The 23276-nt window shown below is 38.1% G+C and overlaps 1 protein-coding gene across 2 annotated transcripts in view; it reads left to right on the top strand.

The window, feature by feature from the left end:
• Positions 1 to 21856, top strand: part of LOC139760554 (uncharacterized) — a 59880-nt gene extending 38024 nt beyond the window's left edge. The window contains exons 9-15 of one of the 2 annotated variants that reach the window (XM_071683900.1): positions 1667 to 1779; positions 3999 to 4137; positions 9974 to 10065; positions 11047 to 11183; positions 15464 to 15673; positions 15870 to 16043; positions 21285 to 21856. In XM_071683900.1, coding sequence (XP_071540001.1) covers positions 1667 to 1779; positions 3999 to 4137; positions 9974 to 10065; positions 11047 to 11183; positions 15464 to 15673; positions 15870 to 16043; positions 21285 to 21349 — 930 coding nt within the window. In that variant the 3' untranslated portion in view covers positions 21350 to 21856. Of the gene's footprint in view, positions 1 to 1663; positions 1780 to 3998; positions 4138 to 9973; positions 10066 to 11046; positions 11184 to 15463; positions 15674 to 15869; positions 16044 to 21284 lie in introns of both variants that reach the window. The other variant, XM_071683890.1, reaches the window with a different exon arrangement.
• The last annotated feature ends 1420 nt before the right edge of the window (positions 21857 to 23276 follow it).

The raw sequence follows: 23276 nt of genomic DNA, 5'->3' as shown, positions 1-23276 counted from the left end.
AAAAAAACAAGAGGGGAGGATTTCCAGCCCCCTGCTCCCTCCCCTTTTAGTCGCCTTCTACGACACGCAGGGAATACGTGGCAAGTATTCTTTCTCCCCTATCCCCAGGAATGTAGGTTTGCGGCAGGGGTGTGTGATGTCTCCATGGTTGTTTAATTTGTTTATGGATGGGGTTGTTAGGGAGGTAAATGCAAGAGTTTTGGAAAGAGGGGCAAGTATGAAGTCTGTTGGGGATGAGAGAGCTTGGGAAGTGAGTCAGTTGTTGTTCGCTGATGATACAGCGCTGGTGGCTGATTCATGTGAGAAACTGCAGAAGCTGGTGACTGAGTTTGGTAAAGTGTGTGAAAGAAGAAAGTTAAGAGTAAATGTGAATAAGAGCAAGGTTATTAGGTACAGTAGGGTTGAGGGTCAAGTCAATTGGGAGGTAAGTTTGAATGGAGAAAAACTGGAGGAAGTAAAGTGTTTTAGATATCTGGGAGTGGATATGGCAGCGGATGGAACCATGGAAGAGGAAGTGGATCATAGGGTGGGGGAGGGGGCGAAAATCCTGGGAGCCTTGAAGAATGTGTGGAAGTCGAGAACATTATCTCGGAAAGCAAAAATGGGTATGTTTGAAGGAATAGTGGTTCCAACAATGTTGTATGGTTGCGAGGCGTGGACTATGGATAGAGTTGTGCGCAGGAGGATGGATGTGCTGGAAATGAGATGTTTGAGGACAATGTGTGGTGTGAGGTGGTTTGATCGAGTAAGTAACGTAAGGGTAAGAGAGATGTGTGGGAATAAAAAGAGCGTGGTTGAGAGAGCAGAAGAGGGTGTTTTGAAATGGTTTGGGCACATGGAGAGAATGAGTGAGGAAAGATTGACCAAGAGGATATATGTGTCGGAGGTGGAGGGAACGAGGAGAAGTGGGAGACCAAATTGGAGGTGGAAAGATGGAGTGAAAAAGATTTTGTGTGATCGGGGCCTGAACATGCAGGAGGGTGAAAGGAGGGCAAGGAATAGAGTGAATTGGATCGATGTGGTATACCGGGGTTGAAGTGCTGTCAGTGGATTGAATCAGGGCATGTGAAGCGTCTGGGGTAAACCATGGAAAGCTGTGTAGGTATGTATATTTGCGTGTGTGGACATATGTATATACATGTGTATGGGGGTGGGTTGGGCCATTTCTTTCGTCTGTTTCCTTGCGCTACCTCGCAAACGCGGGAAACAGCGACAAAGCAAAAAAAAAAAAAAGATTTTTTTTTTTTTTTTTTTTTTTTTTTTGCTTTGTCGCTGTTATTCATTCTCTGTGCAGATTTACTTAATCTGTTATGTTGGTTATTGGATTCTCTGAGTTTTAAGTGAGCTATTTTCTTAGAAAACAGGCACTTTTTTTCTTCATTATTTTGCCAAGTTGGCTTCATTTCAGAAATAGACCATCTGCTATGCATTGATACTTACTTTCCTTCTACTTCCTTGAAGGTTTTACTGAAGCATAGAGCATGCTGATAATGATAACAAAAGTGAGTCTTCTACTTCAAGAAAAGTGATATATGTGTTATGATAAATATCCAGGTCACCATTTGGAGAACATCTAACTCCAAGGCAGGTAAATGCATTATGATAAATGTAGTACAATAAGATATTATGATTTACATTTATTCTTATATGTTCATTCTTTCAGCAGAATGACAGCTTGGATATGGAGAAGAAACTGGTAGCACTGGCTATTGAGAGACTGCAGGAGGTGCATACAATGATCATATCTAGAGAAGCTGAAACTAATTGGTGTGAGAAAAAGTATGTGGAGACGACTTGATGTCTGACAGTTTCTTTTCTCTCCTCTGTTGGTCTGCCATGTGAGCCTGAGATATATTCCTAGGGGTATCAGGGAGCAAGGTCCTTCTAACCCCATCATAGTGGTGGGGAAGAGCTAGATTTCTCATCTATCACTTTCATCACATCTGTGGTAGTGGCTGCCTGCTTGTTTTGGGATGGCCTTTGACCAACCAGAGACCACTATAATAATGATGTCATCAACCCACTTATTCCCAGAGTTAGTTGCCTCAGGTTGCCCGGAATTCTCAGTTGATCATGTGCAAAGCATATACTTAATCCAACCTTCTGCTTTTACCAGCTTCTTTCATTCTTCCTCTGGATTAGTATCCTGTTGCTGTTTATTATCACTGTGGTGTACTGTAAGTATTCTTTCATGTCTTCTTGGCATTTCCTGTCTAGTGAGGTAACACCAGGAACAGATGACTGAGCCTTACAGGAATAATTACAAATTATTGCTTGGATCCCTTCTTTGTTCCCTCTTCTGCAGAGTAATTTTACAGGAGGGGATAATGTCTGGTAGGTAGTAGTTGGTAGGCAGCCACCTACCAGGTGGGTATCAGGGTGGTTAGTGACAGCTGTATAGTGAGCCAGCATTTCAGAGGTTTTTAAGTTGCACTCCTTTGACCCAGGTATCTGTCTTTTTTTTTGCCTCACCCATGCATGGACTGCTGGCATTCCGTCCACAAACACACAGTCTCTCTTTGTTGCACAACATTTGACAACACAACACACAAAGCTCATTCTTTGTAACTATAGACTTTCCTGCAGTGAGTGCTATGTGCTAACCCTCCCTTTTGGCAAAATGATAGGAACAGTTGATAGAAGTAGGAACATTAGACAGGAGTGTTAGGTAGGAGTAGTCAGTAGGAAAATTTAGGTATGAGCATTAGGTAGAAGTAGTATGATGGAACATTAGGGAGTAGTTGGTAGGAACATGAGGTAAGAGCCTCTGGAAACAGTGTGCTAGAGTTGACCTCTGCCAGTAGCTTAGAGATCACCCTGAAGACCTTAACAACCCCGTCACATTATACCCCTCATCTGATTATGCTACCTGTAAAGTCATTGAATCTGTCCTAATTGCCAATACTAAGAACTTGTAATCTTGAAAGGAATATCTCTAGGGAGTTTCTGTTCCTTCCATACTCCTCATAGAAGGCAGGGTGTTATTGCACCTAAGTCTGACCCTGCCAGAGGCATAGGTGCCCTTTTAGAGTAATTGACTTGGGTCTTCAGGCAAGTCCTGAAATTTGCTACTTGTGTCAGGAGTTGACTTCAGAACTTCCAAAATTTTTGGTAGTTGTGAAGTAGGTGCATCTGCGTTAAAAGAGGTCTTGGATAGAATTGGGAATCTTAGCCACCCCTGTCAAGAAAAATTTTAGGATGTCCTCTAGCTCAGCTCTTGCAGGAACACACCATGGATTTTATAAGGAAGGATGTCATAAAGTCTTAGATAGGACCAAGTTTTATCAATACCTTTTTTCTTGTCTTATAGATGGAATAAGATAGAAAAAGAATGATTTTGGATTGTCTTTGCTAACCACTTACAACTTGAAATATGATTTCAGGATGACCACCTTACAGTTCAACAACTGGACAGTGAGTGTACAGTTAGGGCATCCATATTGTCACATTCAGAATTGGAACCTAGATTTGATAGTTCAACAGAACTTTTTGATAATTCTATCCTTAAGATGTAGCAGAAAGGCCTATAAGTTAGTTTTCTATCATGTTCTTTCTCAAGTATTCTGGTTTAAAGAAAAATGCCAGAGATATTGTGAGTATAAAGAGCTGTCATCATTGTCTTTGTACTTGTGTTAACTTTAACCAGCAGTCATGGCTGTGAAAACAAAAATAGATAAAAGGTGCTGTATGTATAAAACATAATTGAGGCTGTCATACTTCTTCGTGGAATCAAGTGGAAAGCCTTGTGTCTTTGATATATAGACAGATAGTAGTAGGTTACTGTATAGAATCAGAGGCTTTATGAATGGATATTAGCTAGCGACATATATATTATTGTGGTCACTTCTGGTGTCATCCTTGTGAATATACCATAGTTAGTGGGTTAAAGGGTGATATAATCACTCTGTGAGCAGATATTTTCTGTAATGCTTATAATGAACTGTCTTTGGAAGAGAAACACAATTATTCATTCCTTAAAACCCACTTTTTTTTCGTAGATCTCCAGTGGATTGGTATGAGAGTCGTGTGGGCCCAGCCTTGCATGTGCTATGGTCATTTGCGTCTTCATGTAAATCATCCCCTGATCGTGTTGCCCTGCAAGTCACAAGTAAACATCTTTCACCTCTGTATATTAAGGTAACACAAGCACTTAAGTATTCTACACATTTTGTGCCTTCCTAAACCCTTGAACTTATTCATTCTGGTTATATGTACACTCAAAGAAATTTCAAGATGCTGTAGTTACTCCACCCGTCCTTCTTTTTCTGTCCTTTTTTCCTTTTGTATTAGACATTTCTGGTTAGGAAAACAAGTTAATGGATTTCTGGTGGAGTTGGTTTGATTGAATAAGTAATGTAAGGGTAAGAGAGGTGTGGTAATAAAAAGAGTATGGTTGAGAGAGCAGAAGAAGGCATGCTGAAATGGTTTGGACATGTTGATAGAATGAATGAGGATAGGTTGACAAAGACGACATATGTTTCAGAAGGGGAGGAAACAGTGAGAACCAGGTAACCTAATTGGAGGTGAAAGAATAGAGTGAAAAAGATTTTGAGTGATCAGGGCCTGAATATGCAGGAGGCTGAAAGGCATGCGCGGGATAAACAGAATTGAAAAGACATGTTATACAGGAGTCAATGTGCTGTCATTGGATTGACTCTGGGCATGTGATGCTTCTTGGGTAAACCATGGAAAGGTCTGTGAGGCCTGGTTGTTTTTAAGGAGCTTTGGTTTGGTGTGCTACATATGATAGCTAGAGAATGGATGTGAATGGATGTAGCCTTTCCTCATCTGTTTCTGAAGCTACCTCACTAATGCAGGAAACAGTGGTTAAGTACAAGAAGAAGAATATGTGAGAAAAAATGTTTTTGTATCAATATATCACCAAACACATTAGGGTCAGAGATACGTTTACTCTTGTGTCTTTATTTATAGAATAGTTTGCTGTGAAATCAAGATATTACATGGAACTCTTGTTGCATAGATTGGTTATGATGTGCGTAAGATGGAATGTATATTGAGTGATGAAGTGCCTGGTAAAAACAGCAGAATTCCATGAATGGAACTATGACAAGCTGAACTGAGTCTCAAAAAAAAAAATGGGAGCATTGAATTACAAAGACTGGGAATGAAATATTGCCATAACAAAGCTTTTAAAATAAACAGTGTAGGTGAGTGCCAGCATTATAATAATAATAACCCTTTAACCAGACCTCATGTCAGTTTATGTTGCTTGGTATAGGGGACCTCACATAAGATCTGCAATTTTTACTTTCATGCAAACAATCGAATTTCAGCTGATGTGTGGTAGTGGCATGAGGTGACTAAGGTCTCCCAATACAACAGTTACTTCAGTTAATCAATTACCTATCAGCAATGGCATGGGGAGGTTGTTACAGTAGAGAGCTGTATAGTATTTGCTCAATAGTGGTAAGGAGTAGCATTCCAGATGATAATCACTGTAGTGATAAGAATGATTATCATAGAGAATTAAGATACTTTATAAATGAGGTGGTGTAATCACTCCTCTCATTACTAGGTGTATAAACACTAACAGTCATTCTAGCTTACATCAACCCTGAACTCACTTCCTAGTGCTTAACACAGTCCAATAGGTCCCTCACCAGAAGTGTCACCCCTTCTTTTGCTTGTCCTCTCACTAATCTCTAACTTTACTCCCAGGACATTCGTGAACTATTTTATACCTATTTCCTTCCACTTAGTTTCATTCAGAGCCAGAAAATGTAGGTTTTTCTTAAATATAATGCTTATCTCCTCCTTATTTTTAGGCTAGTTACGTTTATGCAGATCCATACACTGTAGCCTCAGCATAGAATAGAACAAATCCTCTCTTGGCTCCTTCTGTCCCTCTTTTAGAAAGTAGTAATGAAAGAGTAGGGGCATTCCAGCATCCCATATAAGAGGAGGAGCTTTCCAGCTCCTCATCATACCTGTTAGTTAGATCACATGACATGCGTAAGATGCATGGGTAGTGTTCCTACTACCCTATTTCCAGGAATATGATGAACATTAACATATGTTTATATGAATTGTGTTGAATGAGTATTTTTCACTAAGCAAAATAGAACATGTACAAATATAGAAAGGGTATGATATTTTGAGTTAAACATATAATCCCATTCAATATCATCTTTGTTACAATAGGGAAAATGTGATCCAGTCAACTTGCTCCATCAACAAAAAGGAAATATTTTTTGAAAGACTTTGCCTTATCTGTTTAGGGAATCTCTGCATTGTCTCTAACCCAACCAATTTCAGGTTTAGAGGAAAGGTACTATGAAGACTCTTGCCACTTATCATTGTTAGAAAATAATTCCCAGTAGGTTTGCTTGTGCATGGTATCAGTACCATACATAAAACATTTTGGAGGTTGACACAGGTGGAAAAAAGGATATTCTGCTCCATGCCAGCTATCTCAACAGAATGTATTATATTTTTTTTATTATTATTTATATATTTATTATACTTTGTCGCTGTCTCCCGCGTTTGCGAGGTAGCGCAAGGAAACAGACGAAAGAAATGGCCCAACCCCCCCCATACACATGTATATACATACATCCACACACGCAAATATACATACCTACACAGCTTTCCATGCCTTGATTCAATCCACTGACAGCACGTCAACCCCGGTATACCACATCGCTCCAATTCACTCTATTCCTTGCCCTCCTTTCACCCTCCTGCATGTTCAGGCCCCGATCACACAAAATCTTTTTCACTCCCTCTTTCCACCTCCAATTTGGTCTCCCTCTTCTCCTTGTTCCCTCCACCTCCGACACATATATCCTCTTGGTCAATCTTTCCTCACTCATCCTCTCCATGTGCCCAAACCACTTCAAAACACCCTCTTCTGCTCTCTCAACCACGCTCTTTTTATTTCCACACATCTCTCTTACCCTTACGTTACTCACTCGATCAAACCACCTCACACCACACATTGTCCTCAAACATCTCATTTCCAGCACATCCATCCTCCTGCGCACAACTCTATCCATAGCCCACGCCTCGCAACCATACAACATTGTTGGAACCACTATTCCCTCAAACAACCCATTTTTGCTTTCCGAGATAATGTTCTCGACTTCCACACATTCTTCAAGGCCCCCAGAATTTTCGCCCCCTCCCCCACCCTATGATCCACTTCCGCTTCCATGGTTCCATCCGCTGCCAGATCCACTCCCAGATATCTAAAACACTTCACTTCCCCCAGTTTTTCTCCATTCAAACTCACCTCCCAATTGACTTGACCCTCAACCCTACTGTACCTAATAACCTTGCTCTTATTCACATTTACTCTTAACTTTCTTCTTCCACACACTTTACCAAACTCAGTCACCAGCTTCTGCAGTTTCTCACATGAATCAGCCACCAGCGCTGTATCATCAGCGAACAACAACTGACTCACTTCCCAAGCTCTCTCATCCCCAACAGACTTCATACTTGCCCCTCTTTCCAAAACTCTTGCATTTACCTCCCTAACAACCCCATCCATAAACAAATTAAACAACCATGGAGACATCACACACCCCTGCCGCAAACCTACATTCACTGAGAACCAATCACTTTCCTCTCTTCCTACACGTACACATGCCTTACATCCTCGATAAAAACTTTTCACTACTTCTAACAACTTTCCTCCCACACCATATATTCTTAATACCTTCCACAGAGCATCTCTATCAACTCTATCATATGCCTTCTCCAGATCCATAAATGCTACATACAAATCCATTTGCTTTTCTAAGTATTTCTCACATACATTCTTCAAAGCAAACACCTGATCCACACATCCTCTACCACTTCTGAAACCACACTGCTCTTCCCCAATCTGATGCTCTGTACATGCCTTCACCCTCTCAGTCAATACCCTCCCATATAATTTACCAGGAATACTCAACAAACTTATACCTCTGTAATTTGAGCACTCACTCTTATCCCCTTTGCCTTTGTACAATGGCACTATGCACGCATTCCGCCAATCCTCAGGCACCTCACCATGAGTCATACATACATTAAATAACCTTACCAACCAGTCAACAATACAGTCACCCCCTTTTTTAATAAATTCCACTGCAATACCATCCAAACCTGCTGCCTTGCCGGCTTTCATCTTCTGCAAAGCTTTTTTTTATTATATGGTTAATAATTATTGGCAACATTAGTATTGATATTGGAAGTACAGTGATGATAAAAAAAAATAGAGGAAAAAGTTCTGGAGAAAAGGGCAATTCTAGGTCATGAAGTGATGGGGGTCATGGCATTTACTGTACCTGCCACCCACCTGGGCACATACCTTTCATATTTATCCCTTTTTTTTTTTAGTTTTTATTGCAGTTTTCATTGTTTAAAGGCAAGGGAGACAGAAGTGAATGTTTGGATTACAGAGGTGAAAGTTTGTGTAGGAAAGTTGTATGGGAGAGTGGTGCTTACGAGGGCAATTGCAAGCATAGAACATGAGACTAGGGAGGAACAGTGTGGCTTCAGGATTGGTAGAGGATATATAGATCAGATGTTTGCTTTGAAGAATCCGTGTGAAAAATTCTTAGAAATACAGAATGATTTGTATTTGGCATTTATGGATCTGTTGAAAGCGTATGATAGGGTTGATGGAGATGCTTTTTAGAAGTTTTATGAATATATACTGTGAGTGAAAAGTTACCTGAAACAGTGAGGAGTTATTATCAAGGGAGAAAGGAATGTGTGCAAGGAAGAAGAGAAAAGGGTGAGTGGTTTCAGGTGATATATTGTGGATGTGGCAGGGGTGTATGATGACACCTTGGTTATTTAATCTGTAGTTAGGGAGATGAATATGATAGTCTTAGAAAGAGTGGCAGGTCTACATTCTACTGGGGATGGGGGGCCTGGAAAGAGAATAATTTGCTGAGTATGTGGCTCTGGTGTTAGGTTCAAGTGAGAAATTGCAAAAGCTGGTTTCTGAGTTTAGGAGTTGTGAAAAGAAAAAATTCAGATATATTCTGAATAAAAGCAAGGTTATTAAGTTTAGCAGGGGAGAGAGACAGGTCAGTGGGTCCTAGATGGGAAAGTGTTGAAGAGATTGGATGTGTCGGAAATTAAATGTTTGAGGACAACATATGGTGTGATGAAGGTTGATTAATTAGGAAATGATAGAGTAAAAGAGAATTGTACAAGTAAGATGAGTATGCATAAGGGGGTTGAAGAGGGTATGCTGAAATGGTTTGGACATATGGAGAGGATGAGTGTGAAAAGAGGCTCACCAATCTTATGTGAAGGGAACAAGGGGAAGAAGGAACTAAGGCTGAAGTGGAAGGATGGAGTGAAAGAGGCTTTTAGTTATTAGGGCGTGAACATGCAGAAGGTGTAAGAAATACATGGGTTAATTGAATTGAAGAGATGTGGTAAACATGTTGGCATACTGCCTTAGGCTGAACCATTGCATATAAAGCCATCAGGACGAACCACAGAAAGGTCTGTGGGGCTTGGTTTTGGAGATGGGGCTCTGGTTTCAGTGTATTACACATTTCATCTAGAGAGTAGGTAAGAACAAATGAGGCTGCTCTTCATTTGATCTTAGTGCTACCTTATTATGCAGTAAACAGTAAACAGTATGGAAAAATAGTTTCGATTGAATGGTATCCTGCTGTACTATTTGGCTTTTCAAATGAATATAAGAGTGTCACAAAACTTATTTTGTCCTCTCACAAAAGATAATCTGTCTTGTGTCACATCAGTTAATCTTGCTTTCCCATTGTTCAGTCATGATTTTAGATTGACAGTGTCACTTGCTGGATGCATTCATTCTTTAAAAAGTTTATTTTCTGTTGTCCAAGTATGAAAAAACAAAACAAAATTAATCTAGTCATATAGATGCTGAGGTTTTTGTTGAAGATTTTTTCGTGTATACCATGCTGCTCTAAATGCAGAAAGTGACACAATAACTATGATGAATAGACTGAATTTTTTCTTCTCTCAGGAAGCTGTTGTAAATAATAGAATACGTTGTATAATCTTAGAAACGCTGGAGAGAGTTGCAAAAACAACATTACCACCATTGGACAAAGTAATGTAAGTACATGTTTGTATCTTCCTGTCATGTTTGACTCCATTTGTATATACAGCATGTAGTTTTACAAGGCTGTAATAGTATGTGAAGATAGGATAAGCTTTTATTTTTAATGAGTTTTTCTTATTCATCGATGGAAGTGCATCATTAGGAATTGAGGAATTTTCCTCTGTCCTGTTAATGTTTATATAGCTGAAACACAAGGAGTAATCTTCAGAGGAGAATGATCAAAGGAAGATTGAGACAGAGATGATAAATACAAATAGAAAGTAAAGTATTGGGAAAAATCATTGGAGGCTGGAGAGCATATCATCCCCACCTTTAGTACAAAGAGGCCAGTTGTATTAAATCATTTACTCCTAAATTAGTTTTCCTGTCCAACCCTTAGAGTTTCAGTTTTTCAAGTATGAAAATTGTGTTTAACCTTACAGTTTAAATTATAGGCTAATGTATTTGTGGTCCATGTCAACTTCAAAAAGATTATATTTGAAATACTGAATGCTCTTTTCTGTATTTGAAAATTACTTGAGCTGCTTAGACACCCAGCTCTTTTTCTGTTTTAGTAACCCATCTTAAGACTAGTTGAAATGCAAGGCAGGTTGATTTGTTGCTAGCTACCTGGTATGTTTCTGCCATGAGGGATTAGCTGGTAGTCATCAGTATTTAGGAGGAATGTTAGATTCAGGCCTTGCCTCTTGACTGGTAGGCCCTTAATAGCCAGTTCATGAGGAAGTATCTGACAGGCTGATATTCCCATAAATGTGGTATGTTCAGCCATACTAAAAAATCTCAAAAGGATAGGTAATGTGTGTGATTTGTATGTTGTTCATGTACAAAAGGAATCTAATATTATATTTCAGAATTTATTTCCTTGGTTAAGAAATTCAGTATTCATTTTAGCTTGAGCATTTTTTGTTTTAGATATTTAACATGCCTTCACATCCTACATGTACTTTTATTAGATATTTTTATATGTATTTCAGGTGTGAGCAAATGATAATGCCACTTACAGAATGTTGTGCCAATGCTGACAGTGGCATTGAAGTTCTAGCTGTGTTGAAGCTTTTGCTGGCATTGTCTCCTCACATTGCACTTACCAGTCAAATGTGCACTGCCACAGGTAATACCAGATCAAGAAATTTTACCTCAATTATCATTTTTGTATATGCTTTCTGAAACAGCAAATGATGGAGATTTGATCTTTGAATATTTGACACATGGTATATGAAATTATGCCAGAGATAACAGCTACACCATTTTTGACAACTTTGCAAAATATTTTCTTTGCAAGTTCTTTGGTTATGGAGACTCTGTTGCTGTATCTACCCATTTGAGGGAGTTCCATTTGGAACAGGCACCAGAGGTATAGATAGGTAGTTAATCTTTTAGTTTTAGTTTTTTCTTTCATACTTCTTCACTGTTTCCCATGTTATGAAGTAGCACCAGGAAAAGACAAAAAAGATGTATCATTTGCTTACATCCATTCTTTAGCTATCATGTGTGATGCACCAAAACCACAACCTCTTATCCACAACCAGGCCCCACAGACCATTCCATGGTTTCTCTTACCTGCTTTGTATGTCCTGGTTTAGTCAGCTGGCCACATGTTTTTCCCTGTATACCACACACTCCAGTTTACCATATCTCTTACACGGCTTTCACCCTCCTTCATATTAAGGCTCCAGGCACTCAAAATCTTTTTCACCCCATCCTTCTATCTCCGGTTTTGTCTTCTTCTTGTCACCTTTGCTTCCTACACTTATATCTATTTTGTCCCCACTCATTCTCTCCATGTGTCCACACCATTTCAGCACACCTTTTGCCCTATCAGCCATACTTTTCTTATTAGCACACATCTCTCTTACCTGATCATTACTTAATTAAACCTCCTAATAGCACATATTGTCCTCATACATTTAATTTTCAAGGCATGCATCTTCTCTGTACATTCTCATCTATAGTCCATGCCTTGCATCCATACCTTCAAACCACTATACCAATATACCTTCATACGTAACCATTTTTGCTCTTTCAGTTAGTGACCTTCCAAAACCTTTGTCCCTTCACCCACCTTATAACTCACCTCTGCTTCCTTGATTTCATTCATTGCCAAGTCTTCTCTCAGGTAACTATATGCTTCACTTCCTCCAAATTTTTCTCTTTCAGATGCACCCCAACTAACCACTCTCTCTCTTCACTGCTAAAATTAACCTTGCATTTATTCATGTTTCCTTTCATTTTCCTCCTTTTATAAACTTTCCCAAACACATGCACCAACTTCTGCCATGTCTCACTTGAATCTGCCACCATTAACATGTCACCAGTAAACAGCAACTGACTCATTTCCCTGCCCCCTCACCCTTATCACACACCCCTGCCACAGACTCACCTTCACCTGGATCCACTCACCCTACTCTCTACTTACTGGCACACATGTATCACTTTCACGATTAAAACCCCCTCACTTCTTCCAGTAGCTTACTCTCCACACCATGCATTCACGACAACTTCCATAATGCATCTTTATCAACCCCATCAAATGCTTTTTTTCCATATACAAATCTTTTTGTTTCTCTCAGTATTTCTCAGGTACATTCTTCAATGAGAAACATGATCCACACATCCTTTACCACTTCTGAAAATGCATTGTTCCTCCCCAGTCTGATGCTGCGTGCTTGACACCACCTTCTCAGTCACCACTCTCCCAAACAGCTTACCAGGTTTACTCAAAAAGATAATACTCTGCAATCCGGCCACTCACCTTTGACCCCATTATTTTTATGCATTGGCACTACACATGTATTCTGCCAATCCTCAGGCACTTCACCATGATCCTGCTTACATTGAAAATCCTAACTAACCAGTCAACAACACATTCACCTTCTTTTTTAAGAAATTCAGCTGTAGTACCAACCACTCCAACCATCTTGCCACATTTTATGCAAGACTTTCATCACTTCTTTCTTCACCAACCCAAACACCCTACATATGCTTGCTAACTCCAAATCTTATTTGCTTTCTTTTCATTTACCATATCTTCCTGTTAACCCCCTGCTACTTTCTCTTTTATATCTCCCTATCATTTGCACTCCTTCTTTGTAAGTACCACCTATTCACCTCTCTTTTCTCTTTCACTTGCAAATTTACTTTATCCCAACATTTGCTACCCTTTCTCACCTTCTCCCCTCCCACCTTCCACGTGCCACACACTGTATCCCCTAATGCCCTCCATTCCTCATTTCTTTACATTCTTTAATACATTCCCTTAACTTCTGCTTCTCATCTTGGTCACATCCACACACATTCAGACATTCTGACCTGTGCCTTTGAGGAGGAGATTCCCTCCTGGCTTGGTTTCTTATATTTTATCTTTTAGAAGTTGAAATATAAAAAGGGAAGGGTTTCCAGCACCTTACTTCTGCCCCTCTTATTCACCTGCAAGACGTAGAGAGTATATGAGTAGATTTTTTTCTCCTCTATCCCCATGGGATAGATAAGAAAGCTAAAGAACATTACAAAACTGTTAATTTTGGTACAATTATGATTCCATTATAGCTTTTACCTTCATCAGGATGTGTGTGTTTAGTAAACTGTTAACATGACTGTGATTACACTCTCAAACACATTCCCACTATTGCTTATGTGGTAGTGCTGCAGCATCCTTGTCTCTTGTCTTCACACCAACCCCTGAGACTTTCTCAAACCACCCTTCCCCCCTACCCTTCAGCTTTATTCTTGCAGAGCCAGGAAATCCATTTTCCTTTCTTCAAACTTACTACCTGTCTTTCCTTTCTTCTCATCTTGGGAACATTCAGAAGGTAAGCACTCCTAGCTTGGTTTCTTCTATTCCAAATTTTAGAAATGGAAATACAAAAAGGGGAGGGTTTTCAGCATCTCACCTCCACCTCTCTTATTGATCCTCTATGAAACGTGAGGAATATGTGGGTAGAAACCCAAAGTCTACCTTTACAGACACATGCATAGTTCATTGCAACCACCAGCAATGTCTCACATCACATATAGCTTTACAGTCTCAAGTATCATCGGGAGAGATATATGATTTAACTTGGCAACAAATAGAAGAAATAAAGAAAAATGTTTTGAACATGAAAGCATCAAGACAAGGACAATTTAGAATCAAGTCAAAAGTAATTCCTGGAAACATACCAAAAAGGCACAAAACAAAGATAGTCAGTTAACTAGCATGGAAGTTGAAACATCTATTTAATGCAATACCTGGTGATCTAAGAATCTTACACAGAGTGACTACAGAAACATTCAGAAGATTACTCATGGTTGAAGACAATACTGGGTGAACCAAGAACGGATAACTATGCCAGAGGAGTAGCTACTGAAAAAATAGCATTATACGGCAAGCAAGACAAGTGATAGGATAAGGCAAGACAGTTAGGAGAAACATCATTATTCAACATATAAGTTAAGTGGTGAGCACTATGCACTAGCCCAGCTGCCATGGTAAAATCTCATCATAGCAACTCGTAGGTACAGTATTTGCTACCTTGGAACTATTATCTCAATATGTCATTGAAAAATGGTCTAGGTACCCCAAGGTGAACTATTCTGGGAGCTTGTAGAATTAAGTTGTCAGAAAATGAATTTTCTTTGTGATTTTTTTCCCAAAAAAGATTTTGCATTACACCAATACCTCTGTTAGCACTACCCCCTAGAGTGCTGTTTTGTTATAGTACTCTTGCTTGCATCTTGCCCTCTGCCATTGGTCTGTTAAGGATGAGGCACCAAAGTCAAAGAAGCAGCACTGGAGTTCACTAGTTATGGATACATTATTATAGTGGCCACCCTCTTAAGGGAGTTCCAGTTGGGAACAGACATCAGGGATATAGAGAGATAGATAGATTGCATCTGGCAGTGCTTTAGTCAGTATTACCAAAGAAACTGGTAGACACACCACCACCCCCATCATCACCACTGGCTCTATAAATCATAATTTCAGTGGTGCAGAGATGGATTAGCTTCATCCAGAGCAGAGGCATATGATATCCACTGCCTCCTGCTTCCCACCTCCCTTCCACCCACTTTCACTCATTCTACCACATTTGTGACTATTCATCAAACAACTGTCATTCATGATACAATATGTAAATTGTTTAATTGTTATTCTTTGTTTAATAAAGACATGTTACTGTAATAAAAAGTTTATATTACTACCTGTAACCCTTATATACAATCCTGTATATATCTCATAGGTAAAACATAGCATCGTAAGGAACGCATGTCCATATGTGCAATATCCTGTAGAGAGCTGTTTTGCTTAGTGCTCCATATTCCAGGAATCTATTCTGAGTGCTAATTAGGGTATTAATGAATATATGTATCAGAAAATATACTGATTTTTACTTTACTCTCTGCATTCCCACCCAGGTTCGTGTTTAGTTGGTAAACTGTGTAGTGGCATTGGGAAGCTTTGTAAAACTGGGATAACCACAGTCACTCCACTTATAGACTTGATAACATGCTTGGTAAAGGAGCCTCCCCCATGGTTACAGTCGAGTTGTTCATGCTCATCTCAACTTTTGGCTACACTTCTTAAACAGATCTACAAATTATTAGATTTTTCTGACGTAGAAAGAGGTAAGGATAATTTTCTTAGTCCATATGATTCACTAATTCAGATGCTCATATGAAGTACAGCTAATTTTCCTTTTTATAGGGCATTCCTTCTATTTTTCATATTCACTGTTAATGCTGTATATCTAATCATCTATGTCATCTCCAGTGGAATTATTTCCTTAGTATGTATCAATCTCATGAATGTACATTTATGCAGGTTACAAAAAGACTGCTGTGTACAAGTTACTGTTATCATCCGTCCGAGTGTTGCATTGTTGGTCCATAGTTGACTCAGGTTGGTGGGAAAAAGTGGCTTATCTCCCTCACTATACTGCTTTGATGGGGGCTTTCATTGCTAATGCAAAAGAAATACAACCTGACAAACAAACAGGTAAGATATTGAAAAATATATTCTTGATTAATGTGTAGCCACTATAGACACCTGCATAATCAGAAATAGTAGCATTGCAGGATAATACAGTATGTGCATTGATAGGTGTTGAAAGCTTTGGAAGTCTTACCTTGCAACACACAACCATTTAAAACATTCAAATTATAATTGGTGAATGATACAGTAAATTGTTATTTTTGTACAACTTTTCTACACACTTTTTTCAGTGGGTTCCTCCCTATACCTAACTCCTGAACTAACGATGATATACATTTAGGTTTAGTCTGTCCTTCATAATTATGATAGGCTGCATGTAGAAATGATACTAGTTTATGCACTCAGCTCCCTCCTGGAATCAAAGGTTCATTATGCAGGAACACACAATAGACTCATTTCCTCAACATGTACTGTGTTCCCTTATTTCACATGACCCAAACGAGTATTTTTCATTTTTCTATGTCTCAGTTTGTAACACATTTCAGAGATACACCATGAAAAGTAATTAAAAAAATATTAGAACGGCACAAAAATTTTACTTAAAAAAAGATATAGTGAATATGTGCAGAAAAGACACAGACCATGTTCCTTAACTCTTAGTTGTGTATTTTGATTCCATTTTGATTCCATTCTTTGTCAAAAGATGAAAATAGTTTTTATTATTATTAATTTTTTTATCGTGAAAAGACCATGAAGTTACTACATAAGACACTAAAATTCCCTGAAAACATCAGATGATGAAAAATGTTGCTTTTCAAGAAAGAAAAAATATCACAATTGATTATCGATAAATGGTATGAAATTATGAAAAAATATCCCAGTTATCAATAAATAGCATGAAATTATGAAAAAATATCCCAAAAGCGTACAGTACTTTCAATAGTACTGACAGAATAATTTTATGAAAGTGTTGTGCTGTGAATTGTATAGCTTCGTTTCATTCACACTTGATTGCCATTTCCCACATTAGTGAAGTAGTGCCAGGAACAGACAAAGAATGGCCACTTTTCAGTTTCTAAAAGAAGCTGTAGCCTTATACTTGTAAAAATTTTGCCAGAATCTTGGCAGCACTCCAGCAAAGTGATGCATTTTTTGACGATGTTGATGAAAATCAGACCACACATCAAGCAGGAAACTACCTCTACAGAGGTCAAGCCATGCAGTTAAAGGTTATGCTTCAGGTAGCATCCCACTATATTTCTTCAGTTTGTCATGTTCCCTCAGCTCATGCAACTCAAAAGAGTATTTTCCTCTATTTTCTATCTCACTCTATATAATTTTTCAGCCATGCATTATGAAATGTAACTAAAAAAGCCCACAGGACAACTGAAAATATGTATTGGATAAGATGTGTTGGTAATAAACAGAAAAAATAAAGACGTATAATCCAATCTGAAATCTTCAGGTACAGTAGATACTCAGACACATCTTTCCTCTAGGAAGGTAAGCATGGTAATCCAGAGGAAGTTGAATAGTAAGACACAGTAGGTTGCTTTGACAGTGTGAGAGGAGGATAATGAAAGTAAATCTGAACAAGAGCAAGTCTTGTTTTTGAAAGAACTGTTTCAGGAAATGAAAATTTGTATAACAGCAATACATGAATCATAGTTGTGGGATCAGTGCAGATTAATGAAAAATCTGTAAAATTTCCAAATGTCATTTCATCAAGAAATTTGACATTCTTTATATTTTTCAGCATACAAGGACATGAATAACATCATGAAGCTAACAAAATTACTTTCATAGTGATGTAGCCACTTGACAGATAGTGTTTGCTTTCTTCACAGAAACTCACACAACAAATAATGACAGTGTTATGGATCTGACATTGCAACCTGTACAGTTGCAGCAAAATAGGAAGGACTTTGAGGATTTGGATGTTATGTATCCAATTTAATCAGAGATGGAAGGATGGAATAGGTAAGGTATTGAGTGCTCAGGGCCTGGTCATGCAAGAGGATGAAAGGCATGTGCAGGATAGAGTAAATTGGAGTGATGTGGTATACAGAAGGGAGACATGATGTAATAGACTGAGTCAGGGCATATGAAGCAGTCAGGGAAAACCACAGAAAAGTCTGTGGGGCCTGGTCTTGGATAGGGGGTGTGCAGTTTTAGTGCATTACACATGGCAGCTTGAGAATGGATGTGGGTTAATGAGGCCTTTCCTTCATCTGTACCTTGTGCTACCTCATTATAGAGGAAATGAATAAATATGAAAGAAAGAAAACGATCAAAGATGTGCATAAGTTAATGACATCCTCAAATGGTGTAGTATTAATTTTCAAGATTGAAAACTTAAACTTAGGTATTGCACAGATATGTAAGGTACCAGATACAAAAGCACAGGAATTTACAGAAAAACTGGGAAATATAAACTCTTGCCTAGATAATCTTGAGAACCTAACCCAACATATAAATCTACATGAAGGTTTTAGCCTTCAGTGCAAAAGATGAAAGTGGTTAGGAAACAGCACTATAGCCAAGAACTGCAGAGGAATTATTATGGATGAACAGTTGATGTGATAAGTTTGCTTTTAATTAACAAACAAAGAAACATGCCAGATGAAGTAGTGTGCTAGATTTGATTTTCACCATTAATGTAGCCTTCATTTGACTGACTCACTGTACTCAGCTTGCAACCTAATTGAAGCACAGACAAGTAAGGACAGTTAAGTGCTGCTGGATAATGCTCACCACCATTCAGTTGATTAGACAAATTTAACTTTAACAGTGATTGTATTAAGTGGGAAGAACTATGAAACTGAGTTGTATGCAGTGCAACTGGAATCATTTCAGGAGTAAAAATACCAAAAGAATATTACATATGAAGTTACTAAGTACAGAAGCATTTCAGACAGACATGCACCACTGAGAAAGAAATAAAGAGGGTCATGACTAGAAATAGAGTGGTTCTATCTCTCGACAGGAGTAGTTTACCTTTTCAAAAAGACACTTCACTCAACTAAGGAAAGAAGATTGCAGACCATTAGTGAGACACAGAAAACTCCATGATACAACTGTAACCCACTACTCTGTGATCTGTTTATCCAATATTCTTAAAAAGGTGATTGAATAATGTAGATATGGAAAAATCAAAAAAGTTTTAAAAGTGCACATGGCAATAACAGGTAATCACTGGCAAGAGGTGACTTATACCAAGGTGTATACAGTATACAGTCATGTCATTATTAACAAAAATGATAATTTATTATGCCAAAAGTAAATACCCAATCCCATGATTGAGGTTGAAGGGGTACTTAAGGTAGTGGAGCAGAGGAGGCAGATAATGAAGTTGTGACCACAACCACTGGACCATTCCTCTATGCTGGCAGCACAATCCTGATTCTTATATTGTAAAATTGCATTGATTTATTGTAGAAATTAACATTTTATGTATGTACAGAAATATTGGAAAAGAAATATGTTAATGGTGTTTTCTGAAAATATCTCTTCCTTTTTATCATGGAAATTGTGCATCATTTTTATCTCAGTGATATACAATCCACCAGATTTACACTTAACAATAAAGACAACCTATTTTACACAAAATCACTAACCAGTCCCATGATTAGGATTGAAAATAAAACTTTACGTGCTGACAGGCTGGTGGTGGAGGGATTGTGGGCAGAGGAGTAAACACCACCACTCATTTGTTCTGGGTTGTTTGGTTGGTTATTCCACTGCAAGCCCTTACAGATGTCTTCCTTTTTTTAATTTTTCATTCAGAATTTGCACTTTACATTTCATTGTATTGCTGTTCACTACAAACACAAAAGAATTGATAATAGTAAGAGACGAGGGAGGATCTCCACCAAACTCTTGTCACTCTTTCTACTGTTTTCGTGCATTACACTAATATATTTACATGTATCACTGTTTTTGTAATTAGGTGTATTGTGCACAACTTTGCCTCTGACAAATGTCAGGTACAATTGATAAACAGGGCTGACGTTCAGGAAGGTATCTGTATCAGTTGTGTCACAGGATTGGATAAAATTCATTTTATTTTATTTTACTTTATACTTAGGTACAATAATCTGAGTTTAATTTTTTGTTTGTTTACTAAGATTAATTTTGTACAATCACTGCACTGTATGTTCCTCGACATTTTATTAAAATTTTTGAATGAAAATTTGGCTCAGAAATTCCCAGAGGCATAACACACACTCACACTCCTGTTATCCCATTGAATATTATGTTTAAATGTGATCCACTGTCTAGTGTTTCTGCTAAGTTGTGATTTCTTTAGATGGGGACCAGCTGTACTTCTGTTCATATGCTTCATTAAATCGAGGATTTTGATTATTAGCCTACTAAGAATAGAAGAGAGTACATATACAGATAACATTAAGGAGATTTTCTTTCTTTCAAACTATTCGCCATTTCCCACGTTAGCAAGGTAGCGTTAAGAACAGAGGACTGGGCCTCTGAGGGAATATCCTCACCTGGCCCCCTTCTCTGTTCCTTCTTTTGGAAAATTAAAAAAAAAAAAAACAAGAGGGGAGGATTTCCAGCCCCCCGCTCCCTCCCCTTTTAGTTGCCTTCTACGACACGCAGGGAATACGTGGGAAGTATTCTTTCTCCCCTATCCCCAGGGATAATTAAGGCAAAATATTAGAATTTAGTATGAATACATGATTCAGAAACCCAAAATTGATATGTAAGATAAATTACACAAATAAGCTTTTCCATTATCTTCCCCACTACTTATTCTCTTGCAGAGAATTCATCATCTTTTAAGTTCTTTCTTTTCCAAATTCCCTCACTCTGGTCTTCTCTTGCATTTACAGGGTGTCCCAAAAAAATGTACTCAGTTTTTCACACCCTATAACACTGAATTTTTTTTCCTTTTTCAGATCCAATTGACTTAGGGTCAGGTCCCCAAAAAATGTACTCACTCTGTAAATGATAATAAATGCAGTGTTTATTGACTTAGAAACAAGATGGTTGAAATTAATCAAATTCAGTGAGTTATAGGGTGTCAAAAAGTGAGTACATATTTGTGGGACACCCTTTATTTCTGAAACTTGTTTCCATCCATCGTAAATATAATGGGTATAGCATTTGGATAGGCAGTGCAGGTTCTTTTTTAGATGTTCCAGTCATACATGTCATTACATATCTCCAGTAGACACTTGTATTTCTGTCTGATTAGACATTATTGTCTTGATATACAAGACAAAATTAAATATTGATAATAATTATCTGAAAATTCATGATCAAATATTTTTTTTTTTTTTTCAGTTGATCTGCTGTGTGACTTGTATGAGTTTGATGAGGGGACTTTTGATAGTTCTGAAAAAAGTTGAACTGAAAAGAGACATGCCAAAGACCTGATCAGTTACCAGTTTGGACTACAATGTTTCCCTGATGTGCTTGCACAGGGCAATTAGAAAATGTAAGTAAAATATTTTACCATACTTGACTCCAGATATTGAAATGTGTTGACACCTGAAAGACATGTGGAATGCCTTCTTTGATAAACCATCATAATAACAGGATCTACAATCCCTGTTTTTGTCAGAAGAAATACCGTACATACAACAGTCACCAAAGAAATTTAATATATGACTTATTTTTGAATAAAAATCTTGGTATTATTATTTTGTACCAATTTTTTTTATAAAATTTATATGCTCCAGGATGCAAGATTTTATGTAAATTGCTTATTCACATTTTCTCTAGTGGCAGGTTTTATTATAAAGTGCACTTGTCCAGAGTTTTGAAAATTGGCTTTACCGTAAATTTATAGACTGTAGAATTCAAATTACATTGTAGAATGTATTCATTTCTATTCCAATAAAATCTTCATTGAATTGCTTAAATCATTGAAGCACATTAAATCCAAGAAAAGCTACTTTGCACCATTCTCATTTATGGTAAAGTGTGTCATTTTAGATTCATGATATAATTCTAGTAAGGCATATTTCTGTGTAAATTGGTAAAAACCTTTTTCTGTACGTAATTGCCTCTCCTTCCTTAGTAAGAAAGCGTCAGAAACCAATGAACAATTCACTCACTAGCGCACAGCCACTCTCTAGCTGTCATGTATAGTGTACAGAAACCAGAGCCTATCATCTCCAGCCAAACCCCAAAGACTTCTCTGTCATTTACATATTTCCTGGTTCATCCCACTGATAGCAAGTCACCTCCCATATATCACATCTACTCAGTCCACTCCACCCAGTGCATACCTGCTGCCCTCCTGAATGTTCCAAGGCTTGATAGTGTAAAGCCTCCCTCACTTCATCCTTCCATCTCCTCAGTCTACTTTTTCCCTTTGCTTTATCCATTTGACACACAGACCCTTATAGTCAGTCTTTCTTTGCTTATCTTCTCCATTAGTCCTAGCCATTTCAAGCACAACTTGGTTGACCCTTTTAATCTGTGCTAACTAGTACACCTCTCTTACAAAATCATTCCTTATTTCATCGACATGCATCACACCACATTTCCTGCTCTTACTTTTGACTTCCATCACAACCATCTTTTTTGTTCAAGGCCTAAGAGCCACATCTATACAACATCAGTAAGGCTACTATACCTTCAAAATATCTATCTGTCTTTGCCCTTAAAAACACCCATCCCTCCCTCCATATTTAACCTTTTTGGCACTTTTACTCCTTGAGCTAGTGAACAAAACAGTAATTACCCTCACCCCTTTTTAAATGGCAAATATGAGAAAAGGAAAGTTAGGAAGAGCATAATGATGAATGAATTACAGAAATATCCAGAACTTTAGATACTCAATAACCCCAAGAAAGTGGTCAAATTACTTCTAAGTTAAATACCATCACTTTAGGACCCTTGCCCCCTCCACCATCTTATGTTACTTCAAACTTGATGTTTCTGTTTGATGCCACACCACTTTCAGGTAATTAAAGCAGTCTACATTCAACCTTGCACTCAAACCATTTTATTTCACCTCCATGATGCACTTCTTTCCTTACCTTTGTGGAAATTGTGAAAGTATTAATTCATGTAGTCATATTAAGTTAACCTGAGCCTCCTAGAATTACTGCGACTGAAGAGGTAAAAGGACTACTCAGTTGAAAGAAGCTGTCCATGTGATCTCTCTTCAGTGACAGAAACTCCTCCTCACTGCTCTTACTTTGGCTATTATGGTAAGTAATTACTGTCTGTTCTATAATAATAAAAAGTCATCATTGTAATGCAAACAGTAGGCAATTACAAAGACTATAATGTAAAGAGATAAACAGAAGTATTTTCTACCCA

This window comes from Panulirus ornatus, chromosome 3 (assembly GCF_036320965.1).
Source record: "Panulirus ornatus isolate Po-2019 chromosome 3, ASM3632096v1, whole genome shotgun sequence".
In the NCBI taxonomy this organism is placed as follows: Eukaryota; Metazoa; Arthropoda; class Malacostraca; order Decapoda; family Palinuridae; genus Panulirus; species Panulirus ornatus.
Note: the sequence above shows the minus strand (reverse complement) of the source record. Positions and strands in the feature narration are given on the sequence as shown.